This window comes from Electrona antarctica (genome assembly GCF_951216825.1).
Source record: "Electrona antarctica genome assembly, chromosome: 14".
Lineage (NCBI taxonomy): Eukaryota > Metazoa > Chordata > Actinopteri > Myctophiformes > Myctophidae > Electrona > Electrona antarctica.
In genome coordinates this window covers 30291722-30313888 of record NC_136795.1, presented here as the reverse complement: position 1 = coordinate 30313888, position 22167 = coordinate 30291722, and the positions used below count along the sequence as shown (strand labels likewise).

Below are 22167 nucleotides of genomic sequence, written 5' to 3'. Positions count from 1 at the left end.
GAATATTTTGTAAAAGTTATCAAGTTATCGCCATGCATAATCATCAACATTAAAACAAAAAAAGGCTTTAAATACTTCACTTTATGCACAATGAATTGAGAATATATGAAAGTTGTATAAATTAATGTTTATTTATTTTTTATACGGCGACCGTGCCTTTACTGCTGATGCATGCAGTCTGCCTTTAAAAAGTCTTAAAAAGTATTTTGATGATAATGTTTATGTTTTGTTTATTGCACTCTTGTTAAGTTGTTATTGTGGCATTTATGTTTTTGTTGTCATGGCATTCATTTCATTGTTGATGTTTTTGTCTCACCCTGTACAGCACTTTGGTCAATTTCGATTGTTTTAAATGTGCTCTATAAATTTGATTTGATTTGATGATCAACATAGGATAATTAAGGCGTGACGGAGCACGATTGTTTATTTCCGTGTGACAGGCTAGTCGCCTACTTTCGTTTGCATTTGATTTGGAGCCGACGAGACGACTTATTTTATTATTGCCAAAGGTAGGACTGAGAGGACATTTACAATTCTAGGCATACAGAAGGCTCTATAGACTCGCAGCCACTCGAGACTACTGTTAATTTAAAACTTTGCAGATTTTCCGACTTGGCAAGTTGGCCGCCTGATATCAAACGACTTATCAAGAAAGATATTCCCCCGATCGTTTGTTGTAGCCTAGCCTGCATGCATATATAGCATACTTGCTGCCGTCTTTTGATGGTTCCGATTCAACAATGGATAAGTAAAGTAAAGACTATTACATTTTGTTACGTTTCCCTTATTATTACGTATTGCACTTTGCACCCCTTTGAAATTAATTTAATTGTGAGTTTTGTGACATGCGGCCGCGCGTAAACGTGCATGAAGGGAGTGGGACGATCCACGCGCGCATTCTCATGAATGTAGCAGAGAGGGGGGGGGGGGGGGGGGAGACCGACAGACAGACATCAAATAGCTTTTCAGTACACAAAGGGATCCAAATGGCCACTAAAGAACAGGTTAGGGTTAGATGTGTCATCATGTAGCCTATATGGCCGTTTTAACAGGACTTGTTACAACAAGAATCACAGTGTTACAGTGTCATCCACAAGTTACAACTGAACTAGGGATAATAATAACAATAAACAAGATAAAATAATAACTTTTCCACCTACAGACTACAGTATACTCTCTCTCTCTCTCTCTCTCTCACACACACACACACACACACACACACACACACACACTGACAGACAGACAGACAGACAGACAGACAGACAGACAGACAGACAGACAGACAGACAGACAGACAGACAGACAGACAGACAGACAGACAGACAGACACACACACACAGACACACAGACACCCGGAAGAGAGGGCACTCGCACTTTGGAGTGGAGAAGAGTGCAGGAAATCCCTTCATACACATGAAGGGACATGTACATTTCCAGACATGTGAGATGAATACTATTTGGTGTTCTGATACCTGCTTCCCATGCAAGGCCCCACCATAAAATAATGGATAGATATATAGTAAATTATAATATTCTCTCTCTGGCTGCAGAAGGAAAAGATTATTAAATTTAGGTCTAATTGGATTAAATATGTATACATTTGCAACCAGATTTTATAGAGGCAAGGATTGTCTTACTCATGTGCCTTATTTTAATTAATGCTCACATGATGCTCACTTCATGTACTATAATTACAATATTGTATTTTACCTTTTACACTTTTTACCTCTACCAATAGTTTTATTTTATGTTTTTTATCGTTTTGGCTGAAGAATGTATAAACACCTTTGGACAACCAAATAATTGTTAATTGAAAAATGATGCTCATTTCACCCTGGAAATACAATACAATATTAGCCTATATGACGTTTTACAGACTGTGTAGGCCTACTGTTAACACATAACCTTATTAAAGATGGAGTGCCGTGAGTGCCCCCCTTAAACATGATCATCAGGTATACTATGCATGACTATACTAGGAGGAAGATATTATTTTTTCAAAAAAAGTTTACTCAAATCTGTAGTTGAACTTGTTCAATTTGTTGATAACTGAGTGATCTTTTTCTTTCGGCTCATTCCCACAAGGGTCGCCACAGCAGATCATCTATTTCCATCCGCTTCTGTTTTCTCCCTAATCACTCTAGCCACCTGCATGTCCTCTCTCACCGCATCCACCTCCACTTTGGCCTTCCTCTCCTCCTCGTGCCTGGCAGCTCCATCTACCCCTCACCCCTCCTCTGGCCATGTATGTCCAAATCATTTAGGCCCTCATTTAACAACACGGTGTATGCCCACATTTGGGTGTACACCATATTTGGGCTTACGCCGCGTTGATAAATGAGGGCCTTAAGGTCCCTGCACACAGAGAGCGGTTTTCGGATTTTTAGCGGCGTTTATCCATCGGTTTTCCGAAAATGTGTCCAGTGTGCAACTTTAGTCTTGGATCTTTTGCAAATCTAACCTTTTTTTCTGACTTCTTTTCAGATCCCGAATCTTTATTGCACCTCCTTAATCCATGATGCCACACCATTTTCTATTAGAGCTTCTTCAGGAGCTTGATAATGCAGAATTTGAGAATTTCCAGTGGTCACTGCGCACCAACTCAGATGGCAAAGTTAAGAAAGCCCAGCTGGACGGTGCAAACAGGCTGAAAACAGTAGATGTGATGATACAAACCTATACAGCTAAGAGAGCTGTGAAGATCACAAAAATGCTTCTGAAGAAGATCAGTAGGAATGATCTAGCGAGGAAACGGCCAGACACAACCAAAGGTAATCTAATTGAAGCCACTAAATGTAATTGTTGTCATGTCATGTCATGTCATGTCATGTCATGTCATGTCATGTCATGTCATGTCATGTCATGTCATGTCATGTCATGGCATATTGTATGGTTTATCATATATCATATCATATATCATATATCATATCATATCATATATCATATCATATCATATCATATCATATCACCTATAGATTTGAGGCATGGATTAATTTAAGTGCTAACCTTGCAGCATAAGGGTTCACAAAATAAAATGTTTTGTCATAGTGTATAAAGGATAGACTGTACCAGAGTTTCATACTGTATGTACTCGTTTGCTAATATAATACAATAATACACATTTAATATATTGTCGCTGTCGGCAGAAACCTTGTATCTATATTTAATCTTTTTATATTCTTTTCATGAATGAAGGTTCACATTTCTTCTATTGTATGACGGTGTCACACAAAAGTTGTGTACTGAGAGGATCTACAAGCTGACTCTCTCTCTCAGTCTCTGTGTATTTCTATCATATATAATTGACTGAGATGTACAAAATCCAAGATAAAATACACATGTCCGCTCATGTTGTCTTGCAGGCCCTGGTTCAGCTAAGCGAAAAACAGACTATAAAGTAAAGGTAATGAAGTTTGTCTGTCTTGATAGAATAGCTAACACAATAATAGATTTTTTTTTCAATGTACTTGCTGCATGTATTTTGTGCTGTAGTAGGTCTGTTTATGTGTTAGTTATAACGTGCTGTCCGATGAGTTGACAATGGCCCGGTTTCCCAAAGGACACCTCTTACACCATGGTGTAAGAGGTATGGTGTTGCACATGCTCAGTTGCCCTCTAGGCCGCACATGAAGCCTGTGTGCGGCCTAATTGGCTGCATGGCAGCCAATCAAACACTATGTCCTTTTTTGGGAAACACTGTCAAACACAACAACATAGAAATAAACAACCTAGACTAGAGCACAGCCATACCTGTCCTCATTGCGCACGTAAGGCCACCTGCATGAATACACAAACCTGTTTCCCTAAAGCCTCTTTAGCCTACACACACCTGTTGACATGTGGCAGTATTAAAACCATTCGCAGAGAAATGTGTGGTGCGAGTGGTGACTTTCTTCATCTCATTTAAATATAAAAACGTATATATATATTAAGGCCTACTTCAGCATCAAAGAAATTAAATTAAATTTTTTTAAGAGTGAAGAGAGCCTACTGTCAGCTGTCCAGCAGTCCAAATATTATTACATTACATTTCAGAATGGTAGACCTGAGGCCTGAGGCCTACTACCATTGCGTGGCACATCTATGCACGGAATGTCTATGTTCACAGGCTTCATGTGCGGCCTAGAGGGCAACTGAGCATGTGCAACACCATACCTCTTACACCATGGTGTAAGAGGTGTCCTTTGGGAAACCGGGCCATTGAGTATTGATTGCAGCCAGAGAGAGACCGTCCTGTGTAGCCAAGTGAAACTTTGACGTAGAAGAGAAAAAGAGAGGGTCGAGTGAAAGAGTGTTCTAACAGTCATCGTGGTCGAGCCGATGACTCAAGCGTGTGTGTTTGTGTGTGTGTGTGTGTGTGTGTGTGTGTGTGTGTGTGTGTGTGCGTGTGCGTGTGTGCGTAAAGACAACCATTATCATAGAATCCTACAATATAGTTCGGAGCGATCTATATCAGTTTATTGTATCATTGTTTGTTTATTCATGTATTCATTTATTTCATGTTCTGTCTGCCACTGACAAGAGGGGACCCAAAAGGAAAGATCCCAATGCACCCAAACGGCCCACGTAAGACATACATATCAAGCACACTCTAAATACCTCTGTAACGCACGCACGCACGCACGCACGCACGCACGCACGCACGCACGCACGCACGCACGCACGCACGCACGCACGCACGCACGCACGCACGCACGCACGCACACACACACACACACACACACACACACACACACACACACACACACAAATGAAACATGGCACTATCCCCCCCCCACCCCCTGCTATTCATTTCAATGGAAGTTGCTCAGTGGCGTTTTGAAGCACCCGGAAGACTGCCGGAAGTACCATTATGACTCAAGGCTCGAGTGAGCGGAAGGTGAGAGCGGTCTCAATTTTGAGGTCAGGGTTGACGCACGTTACGCACATGATGTCATTGAACGTCCGGCCACCTCCATGAACGTGCTGCAGTTCCAGTTTTGACCAGTAGGGTAGCGGCAGCTTCAACGTTGGACAGCCGTTCTGGGGGCTTGTACACAGCCTTTAGATCTGGTGGTTGATTACTACAGCAGCTGCCACTGATTGTGACTGTCCTCATTTGTATGTAAAGGTTCATACATTTGTATGTATACAAACGCCCTCTTCGTGTATTGATGAAGAGTTGAAGTCGGTCGAAGTCGGTCGAAACGTGAAACTGAGTTACATTGTGCACATTTCCTTCCTTTCCTCCAGTATAAGTATTTGTTGTACAGCACCTGAGAAGTTTCTGTTGGGATGTCCGTGCTTCCCTTTGCACTCTATTTCGAATACATCCCCACCCCCCAGCCATGATATACAAGTACACCCCCTGGTCAAGACGTAGTATGTCACATTGATTTACGCCAATCAACCCTTGATGCCATGTGTGCCAAGCAGGGAGGCATTGGGTCCCATTGTTATAGTCTTTGGTATAACACAAGGGAAATTCAGTCGCCAAAGGTAGCACAGCAGCAAGATACAATTACAGGACAAGGATAGTACTGTAGTAGTACTGTAGATCCAAACGTCCTCCATAAATTACACATACATACCAAACGCACCAAAACAAGCTTTGTCATAATACATGTATATCAAACACAACCAGTAACAACAAACTGCTGTCTCTTTGTATGTGTGATGTGCTTTGTGTGTATAATGTGTTATATGTTTTGTGTGTAATGTGCAGGTCTGCATTCCTCTTGTTCTGCTCTGAGCATCGTCCCAGTGTGAAGCAGCAGCAACCAGGTCTGTCTTTTGGAGACCGCGCCAAGACACTGGGAGAGATGTGGAAAAAACGGGCCCAATCTGATAAACAGCCATATGAGAAAAAAGCCCAAGAACTACGAAAGAAATATGACACGGTATTTATGACAGATATAGATCAGACAGATATAGATCCATCCTTCCTTCCATCATATCATACAGAACCATAATGTTAAAGTTGCACTATAACGTTCATCTTCTGATCCGTATTGGAACCCGATCATTCTTTCCATTGAGCTAATAGAGTCTGCCTATTTGCACAGGGGATAAATTGATTTTGACCTTCAGGTAACAAAATAAAATGTTTCTATTCTATTGGTGAGACATGATCTTTGACACAATCTAAATGTCTCAATAGAAGAGCAGGAACACAAAATACATAATATTGAGTTATATTGTATTGACATACTCTACCATATAAGATTGGACAAAATTAAATTTTATTCATTAAAAAAGTTACATAGTGCTGCTTTTTTGTCAGTTAATATGAATTCAAAATAGGTAGACAGCTAGTTCCTTAGAGAATTTCATATATTTAGATGGATTAGAGGGGTCAGTGTGACCTGGGAAATAGTGCACCTGAGATTTTATTTAATTAAAGTGTATTCATTCATTTTGACCAGACGATGCAGTCAGTTTATTAGAGGAGATGCATACTAGATGCAGTGTACATTCCATTTACGTGTGTGTGTGTGTGTGTGTGTGTGTGTGTGTGTGTGTGTGTGTGTGTGTGCGTGCGTGCGTGCGTGCGTGCGTGCGTGCGTGCGTGCGTGCGTGCGTGCGTGCGTGCGTGCGTGCGTGCGTGCGTGCGTGCGTGCGTGCGTGCGTGGGTGCGTGCGTGCGTGCGTGCGTGCGTGCGTGTCTAGGATGTGGTGGCATATCGTAAGATCTCTCAGGGAGGTGATGATAAACAACCATGTGAGAAGAAAGCCCAAGAACTACAAAATAAATCTGACGCGGTATTTATGACAGATATAGATCCATCCTTCCTTCCATCATTTCATACAGAGCCATAATGTTAAAGCTGCACTATAACGTTCATCTTATATAAATTGATATTGGGATAAATTGATTTTGACCTTCAGGTAACAAAATAAAATGTTTCTATTCTATTGGTGAGACATGATCTTATTGTTATATTGTATTAACATACTCTACCATATAAGATTGGACAAAATTACATTTTATTCATTAAAAAAGTTACATAGTGCTGCTTTTTTGTCAGTTAATGTTAATTCAAAATAAGTAGACAGCTAGGGCTCCATTTTCGTCACCGCTAAACCCCATATCCCTAAACCTCTTTGCCTTTTTTTTTACTATTTTGAAAAACATTTTTGAATAGTTCAATTAGCCAATCTACATTGACACATTGTGAACTTGTAGACTGGCCATTTTAACTATTCAAAGAAAAATAGTAAAAAAAGGCAAAGAAGTTTAGGCATAAAGGGTTTAGCGGTGACGAAAATGGAGCCCCTAGTTCCTTAGAGAATTTCATATATTTAGATGGATTAGAGGGGTCAGTGTGACCTGGGAAATCTGAGTGTATTTGTTCATTTTGACCAGACGATGCAGTCAGTTTATTAGAGGTGGTATACTGTAGATGCGCACATTCCATGTACACGAGCACGCGTGTGTGTGTGTGTGTGTGTGTGTGTGTGTGTGTGTGTGTGTGTGTGTGTGTGCGTACGTGCGTGCGTGCGTGCGTGCGTGCGTGCGTGCGTGCGTGCGTGCGTGCGTGCGTGCGTATGTGTGTCTAGGACATGGTGGGAGGCGATGACAAACAACCATGTGAGAAGAAAGCCCAAGAACTACAAGATAAATATGTCACGGTATTTATGATTGATTGACAGATCGTTCCTCTTCTAACCCGTATTTGAACCGGGTTTCTGTGCTGATATTTTTACCATTGAGGTAATAGAGCCTGGTTGCTTGCACAGAGGATACATTGGATTTTTACAGGCAATTTTGTGTCTATTGTCTAGGTGAGTAGGTGAGACATGACCTTTGACACAATCTAAATGTCTCTAGAAGAGCAGGGAGACTAAATACAACCACCCCAATTGAGTTATATTATATCTACCACAGATTGTACAAAAAAAAGCCCTAACATTGTATTAATTAAAAAAGTTTAAACATAGTGCTGCTTTTTTGTCAGTTAATATTAAATCAAACTAAGTAGAGAACTTTCATGCATCTGAGATTTTAGTTCATTAAAGCGTATTCATTTATTTTGACCAGACGATGTGGTCAGTTTATTAGAGATGATACGTTCATACTGTAGATACGCACACTCCATTTGCGTGTGTGTGTGTGTGTGTGTGTGTGTGTGTGTGTGTGTGTGTGTGTGTGTGTGTGTGTGTGTGTGTGTGTGTGTGTGTGTGTGTGTGTGTGTGTGTGTGTGTGTGTGTGTGTGTGTGTGTGTGTGTGTGTGTGTGTGACATGGTGGCATATCGTACACAATCTCTCAGGGAGGCGATGAGAAACAACCATGTGAGAAGAAAGCCCAAGAACTACAAAAGAAAGATGACACGGTATTTATGACAGATATAGATCCATCCTTCCTTCCATCATTTCATACAGAGCCATAATGTTAAAGTTTTTTAACCCGGTTTTCTACACAAGTGCTGATATTTTTACCAATGAGCTAATAGAGCCTGGTTGCTTGCACAGGACGACTATGATGAAGGTGACGATTATGATGACGATAAGGATGATGACGATGAGGATGGAGATGATGCAGACGACTATGATGAGGGTGACGATTATGATGATGATGAGGAGGGACTCGATGATGCAGACGACTATGATGATGGAGTCGATGCAGACGACTATGATGATGGAGTCGATGCAGACAACTATGATGATGGAGTCGATGCAGATGACTATGATGATGGAGTCGATGCAGACGGCTATGATGATGGAGTAGATGCAGACGACTATGATGATGGAGTCTATGCAGACAACTATGATGATGGAGTCGATGCAGACAACTATGATGATGGAGTCGATGCAGACAACTGATGATGGAGTCGATGCAGACAACTATGATGATGGAGTCGATGCAGACAACTGATGATGGAGTCGATGCAGATGACTATGATGATGGAGTCGATGCAGACGACTATGATGATGGAGTCGATGCAGACAACTATGATGATGGAGTCGATGCAGACAACTATGATGATGGAGACGATGCAGACAACTATGATGATGGAGACGATGCAGATGACTATAATGATGATGATGAACAAGAGAGTGATTTCAGCCGGTTACCGATAAGACCAAAACAAACTGATTCGACTGCTTCTCTGCTTGGGGCCCCTGACGACCCACCGTTATCCGCTTCTCTGCCTGACGACCCACCGTTATCCGCTTCTCTGCCTGGGGCCCCTGACGACCCACCATTATCCGCTTCTCTGCCTGGGGCCCCTGACGACCCACCGTTATCCGCTTCTCTGCCTGTGGCCCCTGACGACCCACCGTTATCTGCTTCTCTGCCTGACGACCCACCGTTATCCGCTTCTCTGCCTGGGGCCCCTGACGACCCACCGTTATCCGCTTCTCTGCCTGTGGCCCCTGACGACCCACCATTATCCGCTTCTCTGCCTGTGGCCCCTGACGACCCACCGTTATCCGCTTCTCTGCCTGGGGCCCCTGACGACCCACCGTTATTCGCTTCTCTGCCTGGGGCCCCTCATGACCCACCGTTATCTGCTTCTCTGCCTGGGGCCCCTGATGACCCACCGTTATCCGCTTCTCTGCCTGGGGCCCCTCATGACCCACCGTTATCCGCTTCTCTGCCTGGGGCCCCTGATGACCCACCGTTATCCGCTTCTCTGCCTGGGGCCCCTCATGACCCACCGTTATCCGCTTCTCTGCCTGGGGCCACTGACGACCCACCGTTATCCGCTTCTCTGCCTGGGGCCCCTGATGACCCACCTTTATCCTATTCTCTGCCTGGGGCCCCTGATGACCCACTTGTATCAAACACATTGGATGGGTCAGGGTAGAAGACATGTAGGGTTAAGCAACTAAAAATCACACCCGTGTGAAGTGACTAGTGAGTTATCATCATACATCATCTCATGAACAACTGAAAATTGTTGCCACAATCCATAAAGTCACGTCATATTTATTTGACAGACATATGACCTAATTTCTCCTTTCATTGTCAATGGCAAATATGAGACGTGTGGGGACAAAAGCTGTATATAGGAGGGGCTAGCACCCCTAAAAAATGGGATTGGCTTTCAACGGGACTGGGGTCGCAAATTAGCCTCGGCCATAAACCATGTCCCTGTCAAATATATACCCTGTGTGAAGTGAGGGGCGCTCTTATCATCATACATCATCTTATTCCGGCCAATCACAAGTTGCGTCCTCACTTTTGTCTTCAGTGTTTGTGTTTCGCAATGTTTGTGTACACGAACACTCAAAATTGTCCATTCATTGTCAATGGCATTTAATGTTTGTGTAGGACAAAGTTTGTGTTAGCACACACACTAAAAGTTGGACATAGGCTCAGCAATAGTCAATGGGACAACAACGATCTGGTAATCCCCACCTATAGAACATCGTTACCCTGACACCATCCCTTAAAAATGTGGTTCACTGGCTTCCTTCAAAACAGGCCTAAAATCCACTAAATCTCACTTCTCCCATAGAAAGGTGATGGCATTAAGAGCTTCAGAGCTTTAGGACAAAGGGGAACCTGGCTGTGGCCTCCTGACTTGAAGGTTGGATGAGGAACATAGCCTACGTTTTTGAGGGCTCCTATATACAGCTTTTGTCCCCACACGTCTCACATTTGCCATTGACAATGAAAGAAAGAGAAATTAGGTCATATGTGCCTCAAATATGACATACATTTGTGGCAACACAAACATTAAATGCCATTGACAATGAAGGGAAAATTTACATCATATGTAGACGAGCAAATCGGCTAGCCAATCACATACATTCAGTTGTTCATGAGATGATGTATTATGATAAGAGCGCCCCTCGCTTCACACGGGTGTGATTCTTCCTTTTTGAGCAATGCATTGACTTTTTATTTGATGACTTTATGGATTAGGCCTACTTGATTTTTGAGAAGATATAACATTTTTGTTCAATTACCTTTGGATAACGTTTGGAATTATTCTTTTGATACTTGACCCATTGGAGATGTTGAAAGGAACTTTACTTTGTGGGAGTTTGTCGGAGATTGAACATTTTAATTTATACTTTGAAATCTTTATGTGATCTTGATCGTGATGTTCAATTGAATTGAATTATTGTTTTGGTTGATCAAGTTTAAGACAGATACAAATATTCCAATTTAACTTCAAAAGCAACAGTTTTGTGTTTTCCTTTTGGTCTGCACTACATTTAGGTTACGACGTTACTGACGCAGGTACAGGACTTTTAGTTCTTTAATGTAACTCAAACATACAATTTTATGGTTCTGATTGTGACCCCTTTTTTACTGTACATGTGTTTTATATTTGTTGATGTTATGGAATTTTGGTGTTATACTACAGTATGTTGATGAATTGAGGACCTCAATGGAAGGTTTTAGGTTTTTGTGTATGACTTCATGCTGTTTGCATTTATGTATAATATAAATCTATAATAATACAAATATTCAAATCAATCAATCAATCATACAGATTTTGTCCAAACATCACACAAATCGGTACAGATTATCTCATGTGATCAAGACGGATCTGTCAGATTTTCCATATTCCATCCTAATTATATATATCCAACATTACCTACCTGACCTGGTGAATACCTGTACAATTTTAACCTGTTCTCTTTCTTATATTATTTAAGAATTTGGCCAATGTTTGACCAGTTTTTATATTTTGTTGATTACTTTTGATGCAGTATTGGTCTTCTTTCTTTCTTTTTTTAAGTATTAAAAAGTTCTTAAAAGTCCTTAAATTGTCACTTCAGTGTTACCTGGGGACCCCCCAAAATCATGTCTTAGCCTCAGCCTTAAATGTTTGTTTTTGTTCAAAGATAATTAATTATTACTTTGGCCAGCATTTTGTAATCTGTATTAAAGGAGCATTCAGTGATTTGGGTGATTTGGAAAAAACCCTGGTCCGCCCCGGTAACAAGATGTGCACATGCACACGCTCTAGTCTACAGTGGGGGAAGTACAACAGACCAACCGCACGTGCACCAAGGCCCGCCCCACTCGATAATGATTGGAGGAAGGTCCCTCACATCCTGATTGGATGAAGGCTTTGCCACCCAAAGCCCAAACCGAAACTAGGGTTTTTTGACCCCAGGGGCTCACTGGGGACAGGGAAGAACTCCTTATATGGTCAGCACACTTTATAGTAGGGAGGATTATCCAAAAAATAAGAAAAAATAAGTGATATTTGAATTAAGTGAAATCACTGAATATACCTTTAACCAATATCAAATGTCTACAATTATCTAATCTTCTATCGTAACATTACTCAATCCCTTGATTGAACGCTGCAGTGAGAGTGAGAAGTACTGGTTCTTTGTAATTTCACCTAAGAGGGATATTGTTTGCTCACTAGACAAAGGTTGAATTTCTCCTGATATAAAATTGGGCTTTCTTATACATTTCAGAACACATTTCTTGACCAACTCTTTTTTATTTTTAACTGAAGGATTATTCTCTTCTTTTGTACAGAGCTAGGACTCCTGAATCAGATATTGTACACTGCTAAAATGTGATTGCAAAAATAAATAAATAAATGCTCTCCTGCAATGGCTCATCAGGAGCTCAGTGAGGTTTGACAGCCTGGTCTGTATATCATTGGATTTACAGTGTATGTACAGCATGACTATGACACATTTAGACAGCTAATACAAATAATAATAGGCTAATAATAATGAAAATCATTTAACATTGATCACATAAATATATCTTAAAATGTAATGAAACAATAGTTTGGTGTGTAAATTATGACATAAATTGGTAATGGGCAGTAAAAGACAACTTTGGGGATTTTTTCAACCAAGGTTCATGTTTTAGGTTGTTATTAGAGAAAGTATGAGTGTTAAAAGCTTTCCATTTGCTGCTTTCTTTCGTTTTAGCGTTTTTAGCTATTTTTAGCATTCGAACAACAAGTGGCTAAATATATATATTTACAATTTCTTTATTGTTATCAGGCGTCTTACTGGTATATATATGCCATTATTTAACCATTGAGCCATGGCCCAGGCCATGTGTCCTAAGTTTTAACCACTTTCAACCTGGTGTCCCAATTTTGGCAAAATTCTAAATGTGTTCCCCATCTCCTTGTGTGGTTCATTATTAACTTACAGACATTATGTTGAACTCATGTCTTCTCTTGTCTCTGTTGGCCTCAGAGACTACAAGGGAGAGGAGGAGGAGGAGGATGATCTATGCTATCTATGCCAATGTAGACATTTACCCTGAGACCAACAACAAAGAACACTTCCACCCTGGAAGGAGAGCAGTGGAGGGTCAGAGTGCTGAAGATGAGCAGGACAACATATATGCTAATATATGAGACCTTGTTCAACAGCAATTAGAATTCAGTTTGATTCAGTTTGTCAGTTCAGATTTTTTCCCCCTAAATGTTTATCCCGCGATTTTGCAACCCATTCTTTTCACCCAGTGTCAATAAATGATCTAATGTAATCCTGGGCGCTACACCTCCACTGCCAACCTGGGGGGCAGCGGACTGACCTCATGCTTCCTTCTATGCATGAGGAGTCCAAGCCGCTTCTTTTCACCTGACAGGGGGCAACAAGTTATTCCGACCAGTTCTTTTCCCCTCCATCAGGCGCCCCGGCTGGCCAGGGGGAGGCAGTTTAGAGACCAGGATTACTGCATGTTTTTTTGTGAGGGTACGATAGGGGACACGGTGAGAACATGCATGCAAACTCCACACAGAAAGGCCCCTTCGCCAACCCCGCCTCGGTTATGGGCACTGATGACGCAGAGGAGGGAACACACCCCCAGCGGCCTGTCAGTTCAGAATTAAGTTTGATTCAACTTAACTACGTTTTAGTTTGGAATCAAGTAGGCACATTTTTAGTAAAGGTTATATTATATAATTTGATGAATAGAATTATGGTATATGGGCCTATATGTGCCATGTGTTATTGAGGATCAGATTTGTCATAGCCTGTAATATTTTATACACAAGTAAAGTATTTGATGTGAAAGTGTCCATAAATAATGCATTTGGAAAATGGTCTTAAGTAATGTAAAGTAACATCATTATCAAACTTAAATGTAGCTTAACCTTCAACTTATTTGTAATGACAGGCATGTAGGCTACAGGTTTTGTAGCAATTTGGTAATTGTAGTATGGGCCTATAGTATGTAGCCTGGCTAATAAGCCAGACTAATATCACACAACACTGTCGCGGTATATCAGTCTGGGCTGGCTCCACTTGGATTTCATTTCCCGGGGAACATTTTCTCTTTGACGCAATTGGTCAGAGCTACTGTCAGTCAAAAGTCTCAAGCATTGAACGTCACTGTACCAAAGCCCGCCTATATTGCATACCGTGTCCCGATTGGTCCGACCTGTTCTCTGCTGTAGGAAAGAGGCGTGCTACTGAGCCTCGCCAGACCGTAATCCGCTGGTAGGCAACTTTTTTTTGCCAACGGCTGATTCGGTCTGGTTTATTAACCAGGCTATATAGTATGGGCCTATGCATGTTTTAAACATGCATATTATTGTATTTACATTACTTAAGTAATGTAGTTTTTTGGGGGGAGAGTACATTTTGGTGCATTTTGCACACTATTCTGGTTACCATTTTATCAAGTAAGTAAGTAAGTAAGTAAGTAAGTAAGTAAGTAAGTAAGTAAGTAAGTAAGTAAGTAAGTAAGTAAGTAAGTAAGTACATTTTATTTAGCCTCAGCCCAGCTCCTAATCCAGACAACAGTCTTGTCAAAACTCGACTATTGTAACTCCCTCCTCACTGGCCTACCGGCATGTGCACTTAAGCCTCTCCAACTGATCCAAAATGCCGCAGCTCGCTTGGTCTTCAACCAGCCAAAATTCTCACATGTCTCCCCCCTGCTCCGCTCCCTGCACTGGCTCCCGGTCGCTGCCCACACAGAATAAAAAACTCTGATGCTGGCATTTAAAGCAACCAAAGGTATGGCCAGGCCCGGCGCCACGAGGGCTCAAAGGGGGTACTTGACCCCTCAACTCGACCTCCTTGACCCCTAAAATAGTGTCAATAATACAATATAAAACTACCCTTTGTGCTGGATTGGTTTTCTAGTGATATTTGGCAGTGACATTCACTAGCAGCACTGGTTATAACAACTCGAAACATGCTGCTACAAACAAAAACATGTATTGTACAGGCATGCAAGGAACATCTAACATGCGTCATGGCCATCTCCCATCTGGAAAGAACAGAAGTACGACATTCCTGAGGCACAGGAATTTAACACATGTTAATTCGGATCAACTGAATGTATGTGTCGACATATGATTGTCTGCCATTGGGGGGGAGGGGTGCTATTGATGCAATGGATCAGAGCAAGTGGCAAAGTGGGCTGTGGACTATTGTGGACACGCTGAAGAATGTATTCTCTGAGCACAGACTCAGTCCACTTAATGCGGTCTGCAGGTTAATATCAGAATACTGATATGTTATTGATTTCAGCTGTTACAATTCCAAACATGCAAACATGACCCACTTTAATTACTTCAGTCTATATTAGTAGCTTAATGACTAGTACTAGCCTTTTTTATGTCCAATATTTGCATTTCAGTTCATAATCATAAAGTTAACATAACATATAAATGTATTTGAAATTAAATAAAAAATATTACTTTTCCGGATTCCAATTAAAAAAATAGGTGAAAAATAATTCAGGATTCCAATTTTAAAAATAGCAAAAAAGCAGATCTACAAGCTCAAAATGCATCGCACTGCGACACGTTTTGAGCTTGTAGATCAGCTACTTTTGACTATATGCATTGTGGCCCTCTGGAGTGAGTTTGAAATATAGTGGCCCTCTCCATCATCAAAGTTGCCCACCCCTGACCTATCCAATGTTGTTTTGTAGCCTACTGTGATGTTGGCAAATGGCAATAATAGCACAGTAAAGATGATAATAATCTAATATGAGTTCTTTATAGATCTAGCCTCTTCATTTTTATCTCAAAGTGCACCAGATTGAAGCATTTTCATCGCAAATTTAAAAAAAAATCTGGAGCCCAGGGGGGCAAGCCCCCCCCCCGGACCCCCCCTGGTGGGGCAGTGCTATCATTCCAATATTGCATATGACAAGCTGAGTCAGAGAACTGACACTGCCTGCTTGATTTAGCAACACAATAATATTGTGGTGCTAAATCAAAACAGCAAATATATATATATATATATATATATATTTTTTTTTGCCCCCTCAAAAATCTCAATTGACCCCTCAGTCATTTCATCCTGGCGCCGGGCCTGGGTATGGCTCCCCCATATCTTGCAAGCATGATTAAACCCTACAAACCCTCCCGCGCACTCAGATCAGCCAACGCAGGGAAGCTGGAAGTACCCTCACTAAAAGCACCGGGACAACGCTCCACACGTCCTAAACTCTTCTCCCTTCTGGCCCCAAAACTGTGGAATGCACTTCCCGTTGCAATCAGAACTGCAGCATCACTCCCGATCTTCCGCCGTAGTCTGAAAACCCACCTTTTCAGACTCCATCATGGCCCATAGCACTTACCCTACCCCCTTAGACAGCACTTTTTAGACTTAGATAGCATTTTAAACAGACTTATAGCATGTCATGTTGACAGCACAATAATTGCATTGTATGTAGTCATAGCACTTCATAGTATATATGTACAGCATAGTATAGCATATATGTATAGTTTATATGTATAGTGTCATGATATGTTCTAGTTACGTTCTTAGCTTACGCATGTTTCGTGATAAATGCATTTTACATATGTGATATATTCCCATGCTTTTTTGTTCTTGCTTAATGTAAATCGCTCTGGATTAAGAGCGTCTGCTAAATGCCTAAATTGTAAATTGTATTTATAAAGCACTTTTCAAAACAAAGTTACAAAGTGCTGTACAGTAAAACAACAGTAGTAGACAACTTGACCTATATGAACATGCCTTAATGTTGTAGGCCAACTTAACTATACTTTATCTTGTTATGTTTAGAGTTTAAAGATACATTTTGCAAGATTGTCACAGTGCTTTGCAGTTCATTTTATCCCTGTGTAAAAAAAGCTGGCTGGGTCAGTGTATTGGCCTGTCGCTGTCCATTGATGGTGGTGCTGGTGTGTGTGTGTGTGTGTGTGTGTGTGTGTGTGTGTGTGTGTGTGTGTGTGTGTGTGTGTGTGTGTGTGTGTGTGTGTGTGTGTGTGTGTGTGTGTGTGTGCGTGTGATGGAGAGAGGGGCAGAGTGTATAATAGAGAGATTCTTTTAACGTTTTTGATTACAATGAGCCAACGAGAGCTGACCAAAATATTCCAGTAATCTCTTTGATGCTGTAAATAAATAGGATGCTGTTTGTTAAATAGGCTTATTTTTGTTATTTGTCTCCACATTGATGGACTCTTCTAAACAATCATAATTTTAAAGTTGATGTAAAACTCACACATTTTTACTTTGGTTATTTTACCCATTTTAAGATGAAGTTAAAAAACATCACAGCTGGAAAAAACACTGTTTTTGATATGGATTATCTGTCTTTCTTCTTTTTTTAATTTATGTTATTGTGCTGAGATCAATAATTACCGTAGATGTCAAAATGTTGTAGAGTGTGTGGACCAGAATTCTAAATAAAACGGGTCGCCCCCTTGTGGCCAAACAAAGTAACAATCTTAAAAAAGAAAGAAAAGATTTACTAGGCCTATACACAGCATCTCCAGACTCAAATACTACACGACAGTGTGATTTGAGTCTGGCTTATTAGCCATGCTAATCTTGTTCTTCATTTCTATTTATTTGAGATAAAGCTATTTCAGAGAACACTTTTTAAGACCTTTTTTAATATTGTATTTGTTTTAACAATTTTGAATACATTTTACATCGAGGTGCCCAGTGTGCCCACTCCTACGAGAGACATGATGACGTGAACGATAAAGTTTGTGATCCACCTACGGATGTCATGTGACCTTTTTGACGTAAAGTTCCTTTCGTTTTCATTGGCGCGAGCAGGCGACTTCTGTTTGGCTGGTTTGGTTATAAGGTAGGATAATAATTATAAATATAGCAATACTGGACAAACGCAAAAGGTTAAACTCTCCCCAATTGTTTTATTTTACGATATATGAATACATAATGTTATTTAAACTCAGCCACTGATTTTGAGTGAGTTTTTATTTCGATTTTAAAGATTGAGGATTTTAATCTAACATTCTCTTCTGACTTCTCTTCTTTTCAGATACTGAATCTTTACTCCAACACCTTAATGGCAGGCCACAAATATCGTCTATCAGATACTTTCGATGATTTGGATGATAATGAATTCGTGAAATTCCAATGGCAACTGCACAACGAGGGCGTCATTAAAAAATGCAAGCTGGACAAGGCAAACAGGGAACAAACAATAGATGCAATGGTCCAAACATATAACGGTGATGATGTTCTGGAGGTCACGAAAAGGATTCTGAAGAAGATACAAAGGAATGATCTACTAAAGAACATTTCAAACAGTGGGTCAGATTCAGATTCCAAAGGTAATTTCAGTTCATTCTTATTATCATATCATATAGCATATCATTCTCCCCTGCTGACGGGGTCAAAATCCAAAGTTAGTTTGTGAGAAGATACAAATTATCTCAAAATCTTTCTCAGTCTCTTTTATAGTATTTCAATCTTTTTTTTCTTAATCTATTGCCATTTTAACACTATGGGAGTAATTTATACGCAGCCACTTAATTAATTAGGCCTACACCTAGATTGTACTAAATAGTGCTCATGAAGTAATTTAGGCATGGATTAGGTGCTGTCCTTATAGCTGTCTGTTAAATTAAATGATTTGTCATAGATTAGAAGGTAAGGTAAGGATTAGAAGGATAGCATTTGCCAGAATATATTAGGCTATATACTTGTTTGCTGCTATAATTTATTATTATTATAATTATTTTATTATTATTATTATGAGTCCCCCATCTTGTCTTCAAGGTGCTTCTGCAACTCAGGCTATGACCCAGGAAGACAAATCTGCATCGGAGAAGTTGCGGTCCAGGAGGAATGTGTTCATTCAAGGAGTCTCCGGTGCCAACCTGAACCTTCTACTGGACGGACTTCTGAGAAAGAACGTGATCAACGATGCAGAGATGGAGTCGGTCAGAGGTGAAAGTCTCACGTCGGACAAAGCACGGGCGATTGTCGACATGGTGCGGAAAAAGGGAAACAAGGCTTGTTCCAAAATGATTGATATCGTTGTTCAGCTGGACGCTGAACTTGGTGAACGACTGCATCAGCCCTCACCTGCAGATCCGATGGACAGGCCAACCCTCAGTGGGATGACCCTGCCCCTGTACAACAGATTCACAGGTAGGCAGTGATGGAAGTAGGCTATACTCACATTTTGTACTTAAGTACTTAAAGGGGAAAACCACCCATTTTCAACATTTTACTATGTCATTAATATACCTTAGAGCTGTTGTGTGGAAATAATAAAAAAGTCCCCCCATTTTGTGTTTCCTAGAACTGTAATTATGAAAAAAATCATTAACATGGTGAAACACATCTTGATGACATCATCAAGATGTGTTTCACCATGTTAATGATTTTTTTCAGACCTCTAGTTCTAGGAAACACAGAATGGGGGAACTTTTTTATTATTTCCACACAACAGCTCTAAGGTACATTAATGACATAGTAAAATGTTGAAAATGAGTGGAATGCCCCTTTAAGTATCAATACCCGATTGTAGAAATAGTCTGTTATGAGTACAAATTAAAATTAGTATTGGTATCAAAAAAGTATTGGTATAAAAGTATACTTAAAGTACTTCATTGTGCAGAAAGTAAAAGTATTGGAAATTGGAAATGCTCCATTAAAGTAAAAAAAATACAATCATAATCATTTTGTGGAGACTGCAACTGTTATTTCAAATGCAAATGCTATTGGCAATACTATGACATATCTTGTGCACCGACAGGCCAGAGTGCATCCATGGAACACCATCAACGTAAGTCCATATGTATGATAAGTCCACATTATACACTAGCAGAAATGGAATTGTATTTTGTTTATTTTTCAATGTGCCTTTTATGTCAAATAATACTAATGATGGCATTGTTGTGTGGCACATTTGTGTTTTAACAGATCCAAGATTTGAACAGCCCATGTTTGATGAGTGGAGTCAATCCTTGACACAAACACGTCAAAGTAAGACCACAATACAATATTCATGTCACATAAATAAAAAATCACACCCGTGTGAACTGAGTGGTGTAAGGTCTTATATAGACTGATCAGCTGTGGTCTGACGTAATGTCTGACGTAATGAAATCACACCCGTGTGAACTGGGTGACCATAGCAACCGTGCTCATTTTTTGAGCACAGACAGACAGACACGTAAACTAACAAAGCCAGTTGTAGGAGTGGTTTACACCACTCAAAAAATACCTCAAGATTTTACCCAAGTACTTGAGTAAATGTACTTTGTTACTGCCCAAAACTGCAGGTAGGGCGTCACGATTACAAATTGAAGTTGACATGATGTCACACAAAATCATTTGGCACACTGTTTTAACATAATGTTCCAACCATAAAATAACAAATAAACAGAAATTAAAGTTGTATTCATATTATGAATACAACACAACTTTAATTTCGGTTTATTTTTTATTTTTAGGCTTCATAATCACAAATTGCACATGCAGGGCAGATAAGATATGACAAATAACTTCAACATAAAAAGACATTACTGACTCAATTAATAATATTAAACGTGAGACTAGTTCCAAATTAATCGAATCGAATCAATGGCAACACAAAAGGTTGTCATAAACATAAGATAATTTAATTATGATATAGTTGAAATACTACTAGATATAACTTTCTCCCCCCATGTTTTCTTAAAGGTGCTGGCTCAACTCAGAAACCTCCAGAAATGAATCGGATGAATGAATCGGAATCCAAAGGTAGGTCCTGAGAAGATAAAAATGGTCTTAGGGTGTGGTTTCATCATATGCATTACTTTTATTCTGCATATGATGGCGGATTTTGCTTTTCAATGGGAACTGAGATTGTTTTGGGGAAATCCGCAAATGGCAACAAACTGCGTTCTCGGTCGCTGCACCAAACTTGTGGTGCAGCGACAACCAAAATTGTGATGCAGCACCCAGTGCTGTTTCTCTTTTTTTCCCCACCCCGCACAGAGACAAAAGAACACTTGTCTTTTCATTGAGTCACAACTCGCTCAGATCACGCTCGTTTAAACTACGAAATTAGGGCTACATTTGGTATATAGATCGTGCATGTATGGCAGTCTCTACGAAACGGTATCAAGCAAACTTGTTCCCATTGAAAAGCATCGTCAGAATCCACCCTTATCGGCAGAACCAACGTTTGGTGTGACTGTATCCTTTTCATAAGATTTCAGACTTTCTAGTTGTATGTATTGTATAGTCGGAGTCGGAATAAATAAATAAAATAGGAGTACAGCTGTGTAATAACTGAATGTTATATGGAAAAACACTGATTACATTACATTATGTTTGTTATCTTATCCCTAACAGTCCTTAATGTACACATCCACAACACCGTGTCTGCCTCCAACGAACGTAGCGGCATGCCCCTGCCCACCCTGGCTAACGCTCTCGCTGCTGACTATGGCGTGACAAAACAACAAGTCAAGCTTGCTGCTAAGAGAATGGAAAATATGGGCATGCTAGTCCAAGCTAAGAATAATGGTACGCCAAGCTATAAAGTAGCAAAGGGAAAGAAGTCTGTCAAGAAACATGATGCAGCCAAGAAGCCTAAAGCTGCTGAGGAGTCTCCCAAAAGGGTGAAGAAACCAGCAGTCAAGAAACCAGCAGTCAGGAAACCAGCAGCCAACAAACCTGTAGCCAACAAACTGGTAGTCAAGAAACCAGCAGCAAAGAAAAAAGCAGTCAGGAAACCAGCAGCCAACAAACCTGTAGCCAACAAACTGGTAGTCAAGAAACCAGCAGCAAAGAAACCAGCAGTCAGGAAACCAGCAGCCAATAAACCTATAGCCAACAAACCGGCAGTCAAGAAATCTGCAGCCAAGACCAGCAAGAAAGTGACCAAGATTCCTAAGAAAGCCACAAAGAAATCCACAGTTGCCAAAAATGCCCCAGCAAAAAAAAAAACAGCTAAGCCCAAGGCAGTGAAACCAAGGAAGGCAACCTCAAAGAAGAAGTAAAGACCCTGAACATTACGTCATTATCATTACCCAACTCTTATCCTCAGTTATG

General features: G+C 40.5%; 2 protein-coding genes across 2 annotated transcripts; both read left to right on the top strand.

The window, feature by feature from the left end:
- Positions 1 to 2152: 2152 nt before the first annotated feature.
- LOC306937146 (uncharacterized protein) lies at positions 2153 to 8802 on the top strand (the record flags this gene model as incomplete). The annotated part of the gene is made up of 5 exons (XM_079520812.1): positions 2153 to 2245; positions 4523 to 4566; positions 5705 to 5879; positions 6648 to 6740; positions 8452 to 8802. The coding sequence occupies 5 exons, from the start codon at positions 2153 to 2155 to the stop codon at positions 8800 to 8802; spliced, it is 756 nt and encodes a 251-aa protein (XP_079376938.1).
- Positions 8803 to 17950: 9148 nt separating this feature from the next.
- On the top strand, positions 17951 to 22167 carry LOC306936595 (uncharacterized protein). The gene is made up of 5 exons (XM_079520160.1): positions 17951 to 17956; positions 18152 to 18446; positions 18895 to 19269; positions 20809 to 20868; positions 21466 to 22167. The coding sequence occupies exons 2-5, from the start codon at positions 18179 to 18181 to the stop codon at positions 22113 to 22115; spliced, it is 1353 nt and encodes a 450-aa protein (XP_079376286.1). The 5' UTR covers positions 17951 to 17956; positions 18152 to 18178; the 3' UTR covers positions 22116 to 22167.

Bases quoted from the DNA above. Each gene is read 5' to 3' on its own strand.
- LOC306936595 (XM_079520160.1), top strand. From the start codon at position 18,179: ATGGCAGGCCACAAATATCGTCTATCAGATACTTTCGATGATTTGGAT. The intron at 19,270-20,808 runs GTAGGCAGTGAT...GTTTTCTTAAAG, and splicing joins CCTGTACAACAGATTCACAG to GTGCTGGCTCAACTCAGAAA. The intron at 20,869-21,465 runs GTAGGTCCTGAG...TATCCCTAACAG, and splicing joins GAATGAATCGGAATCCAAAG to TCCTTAATGTACACATCCAC.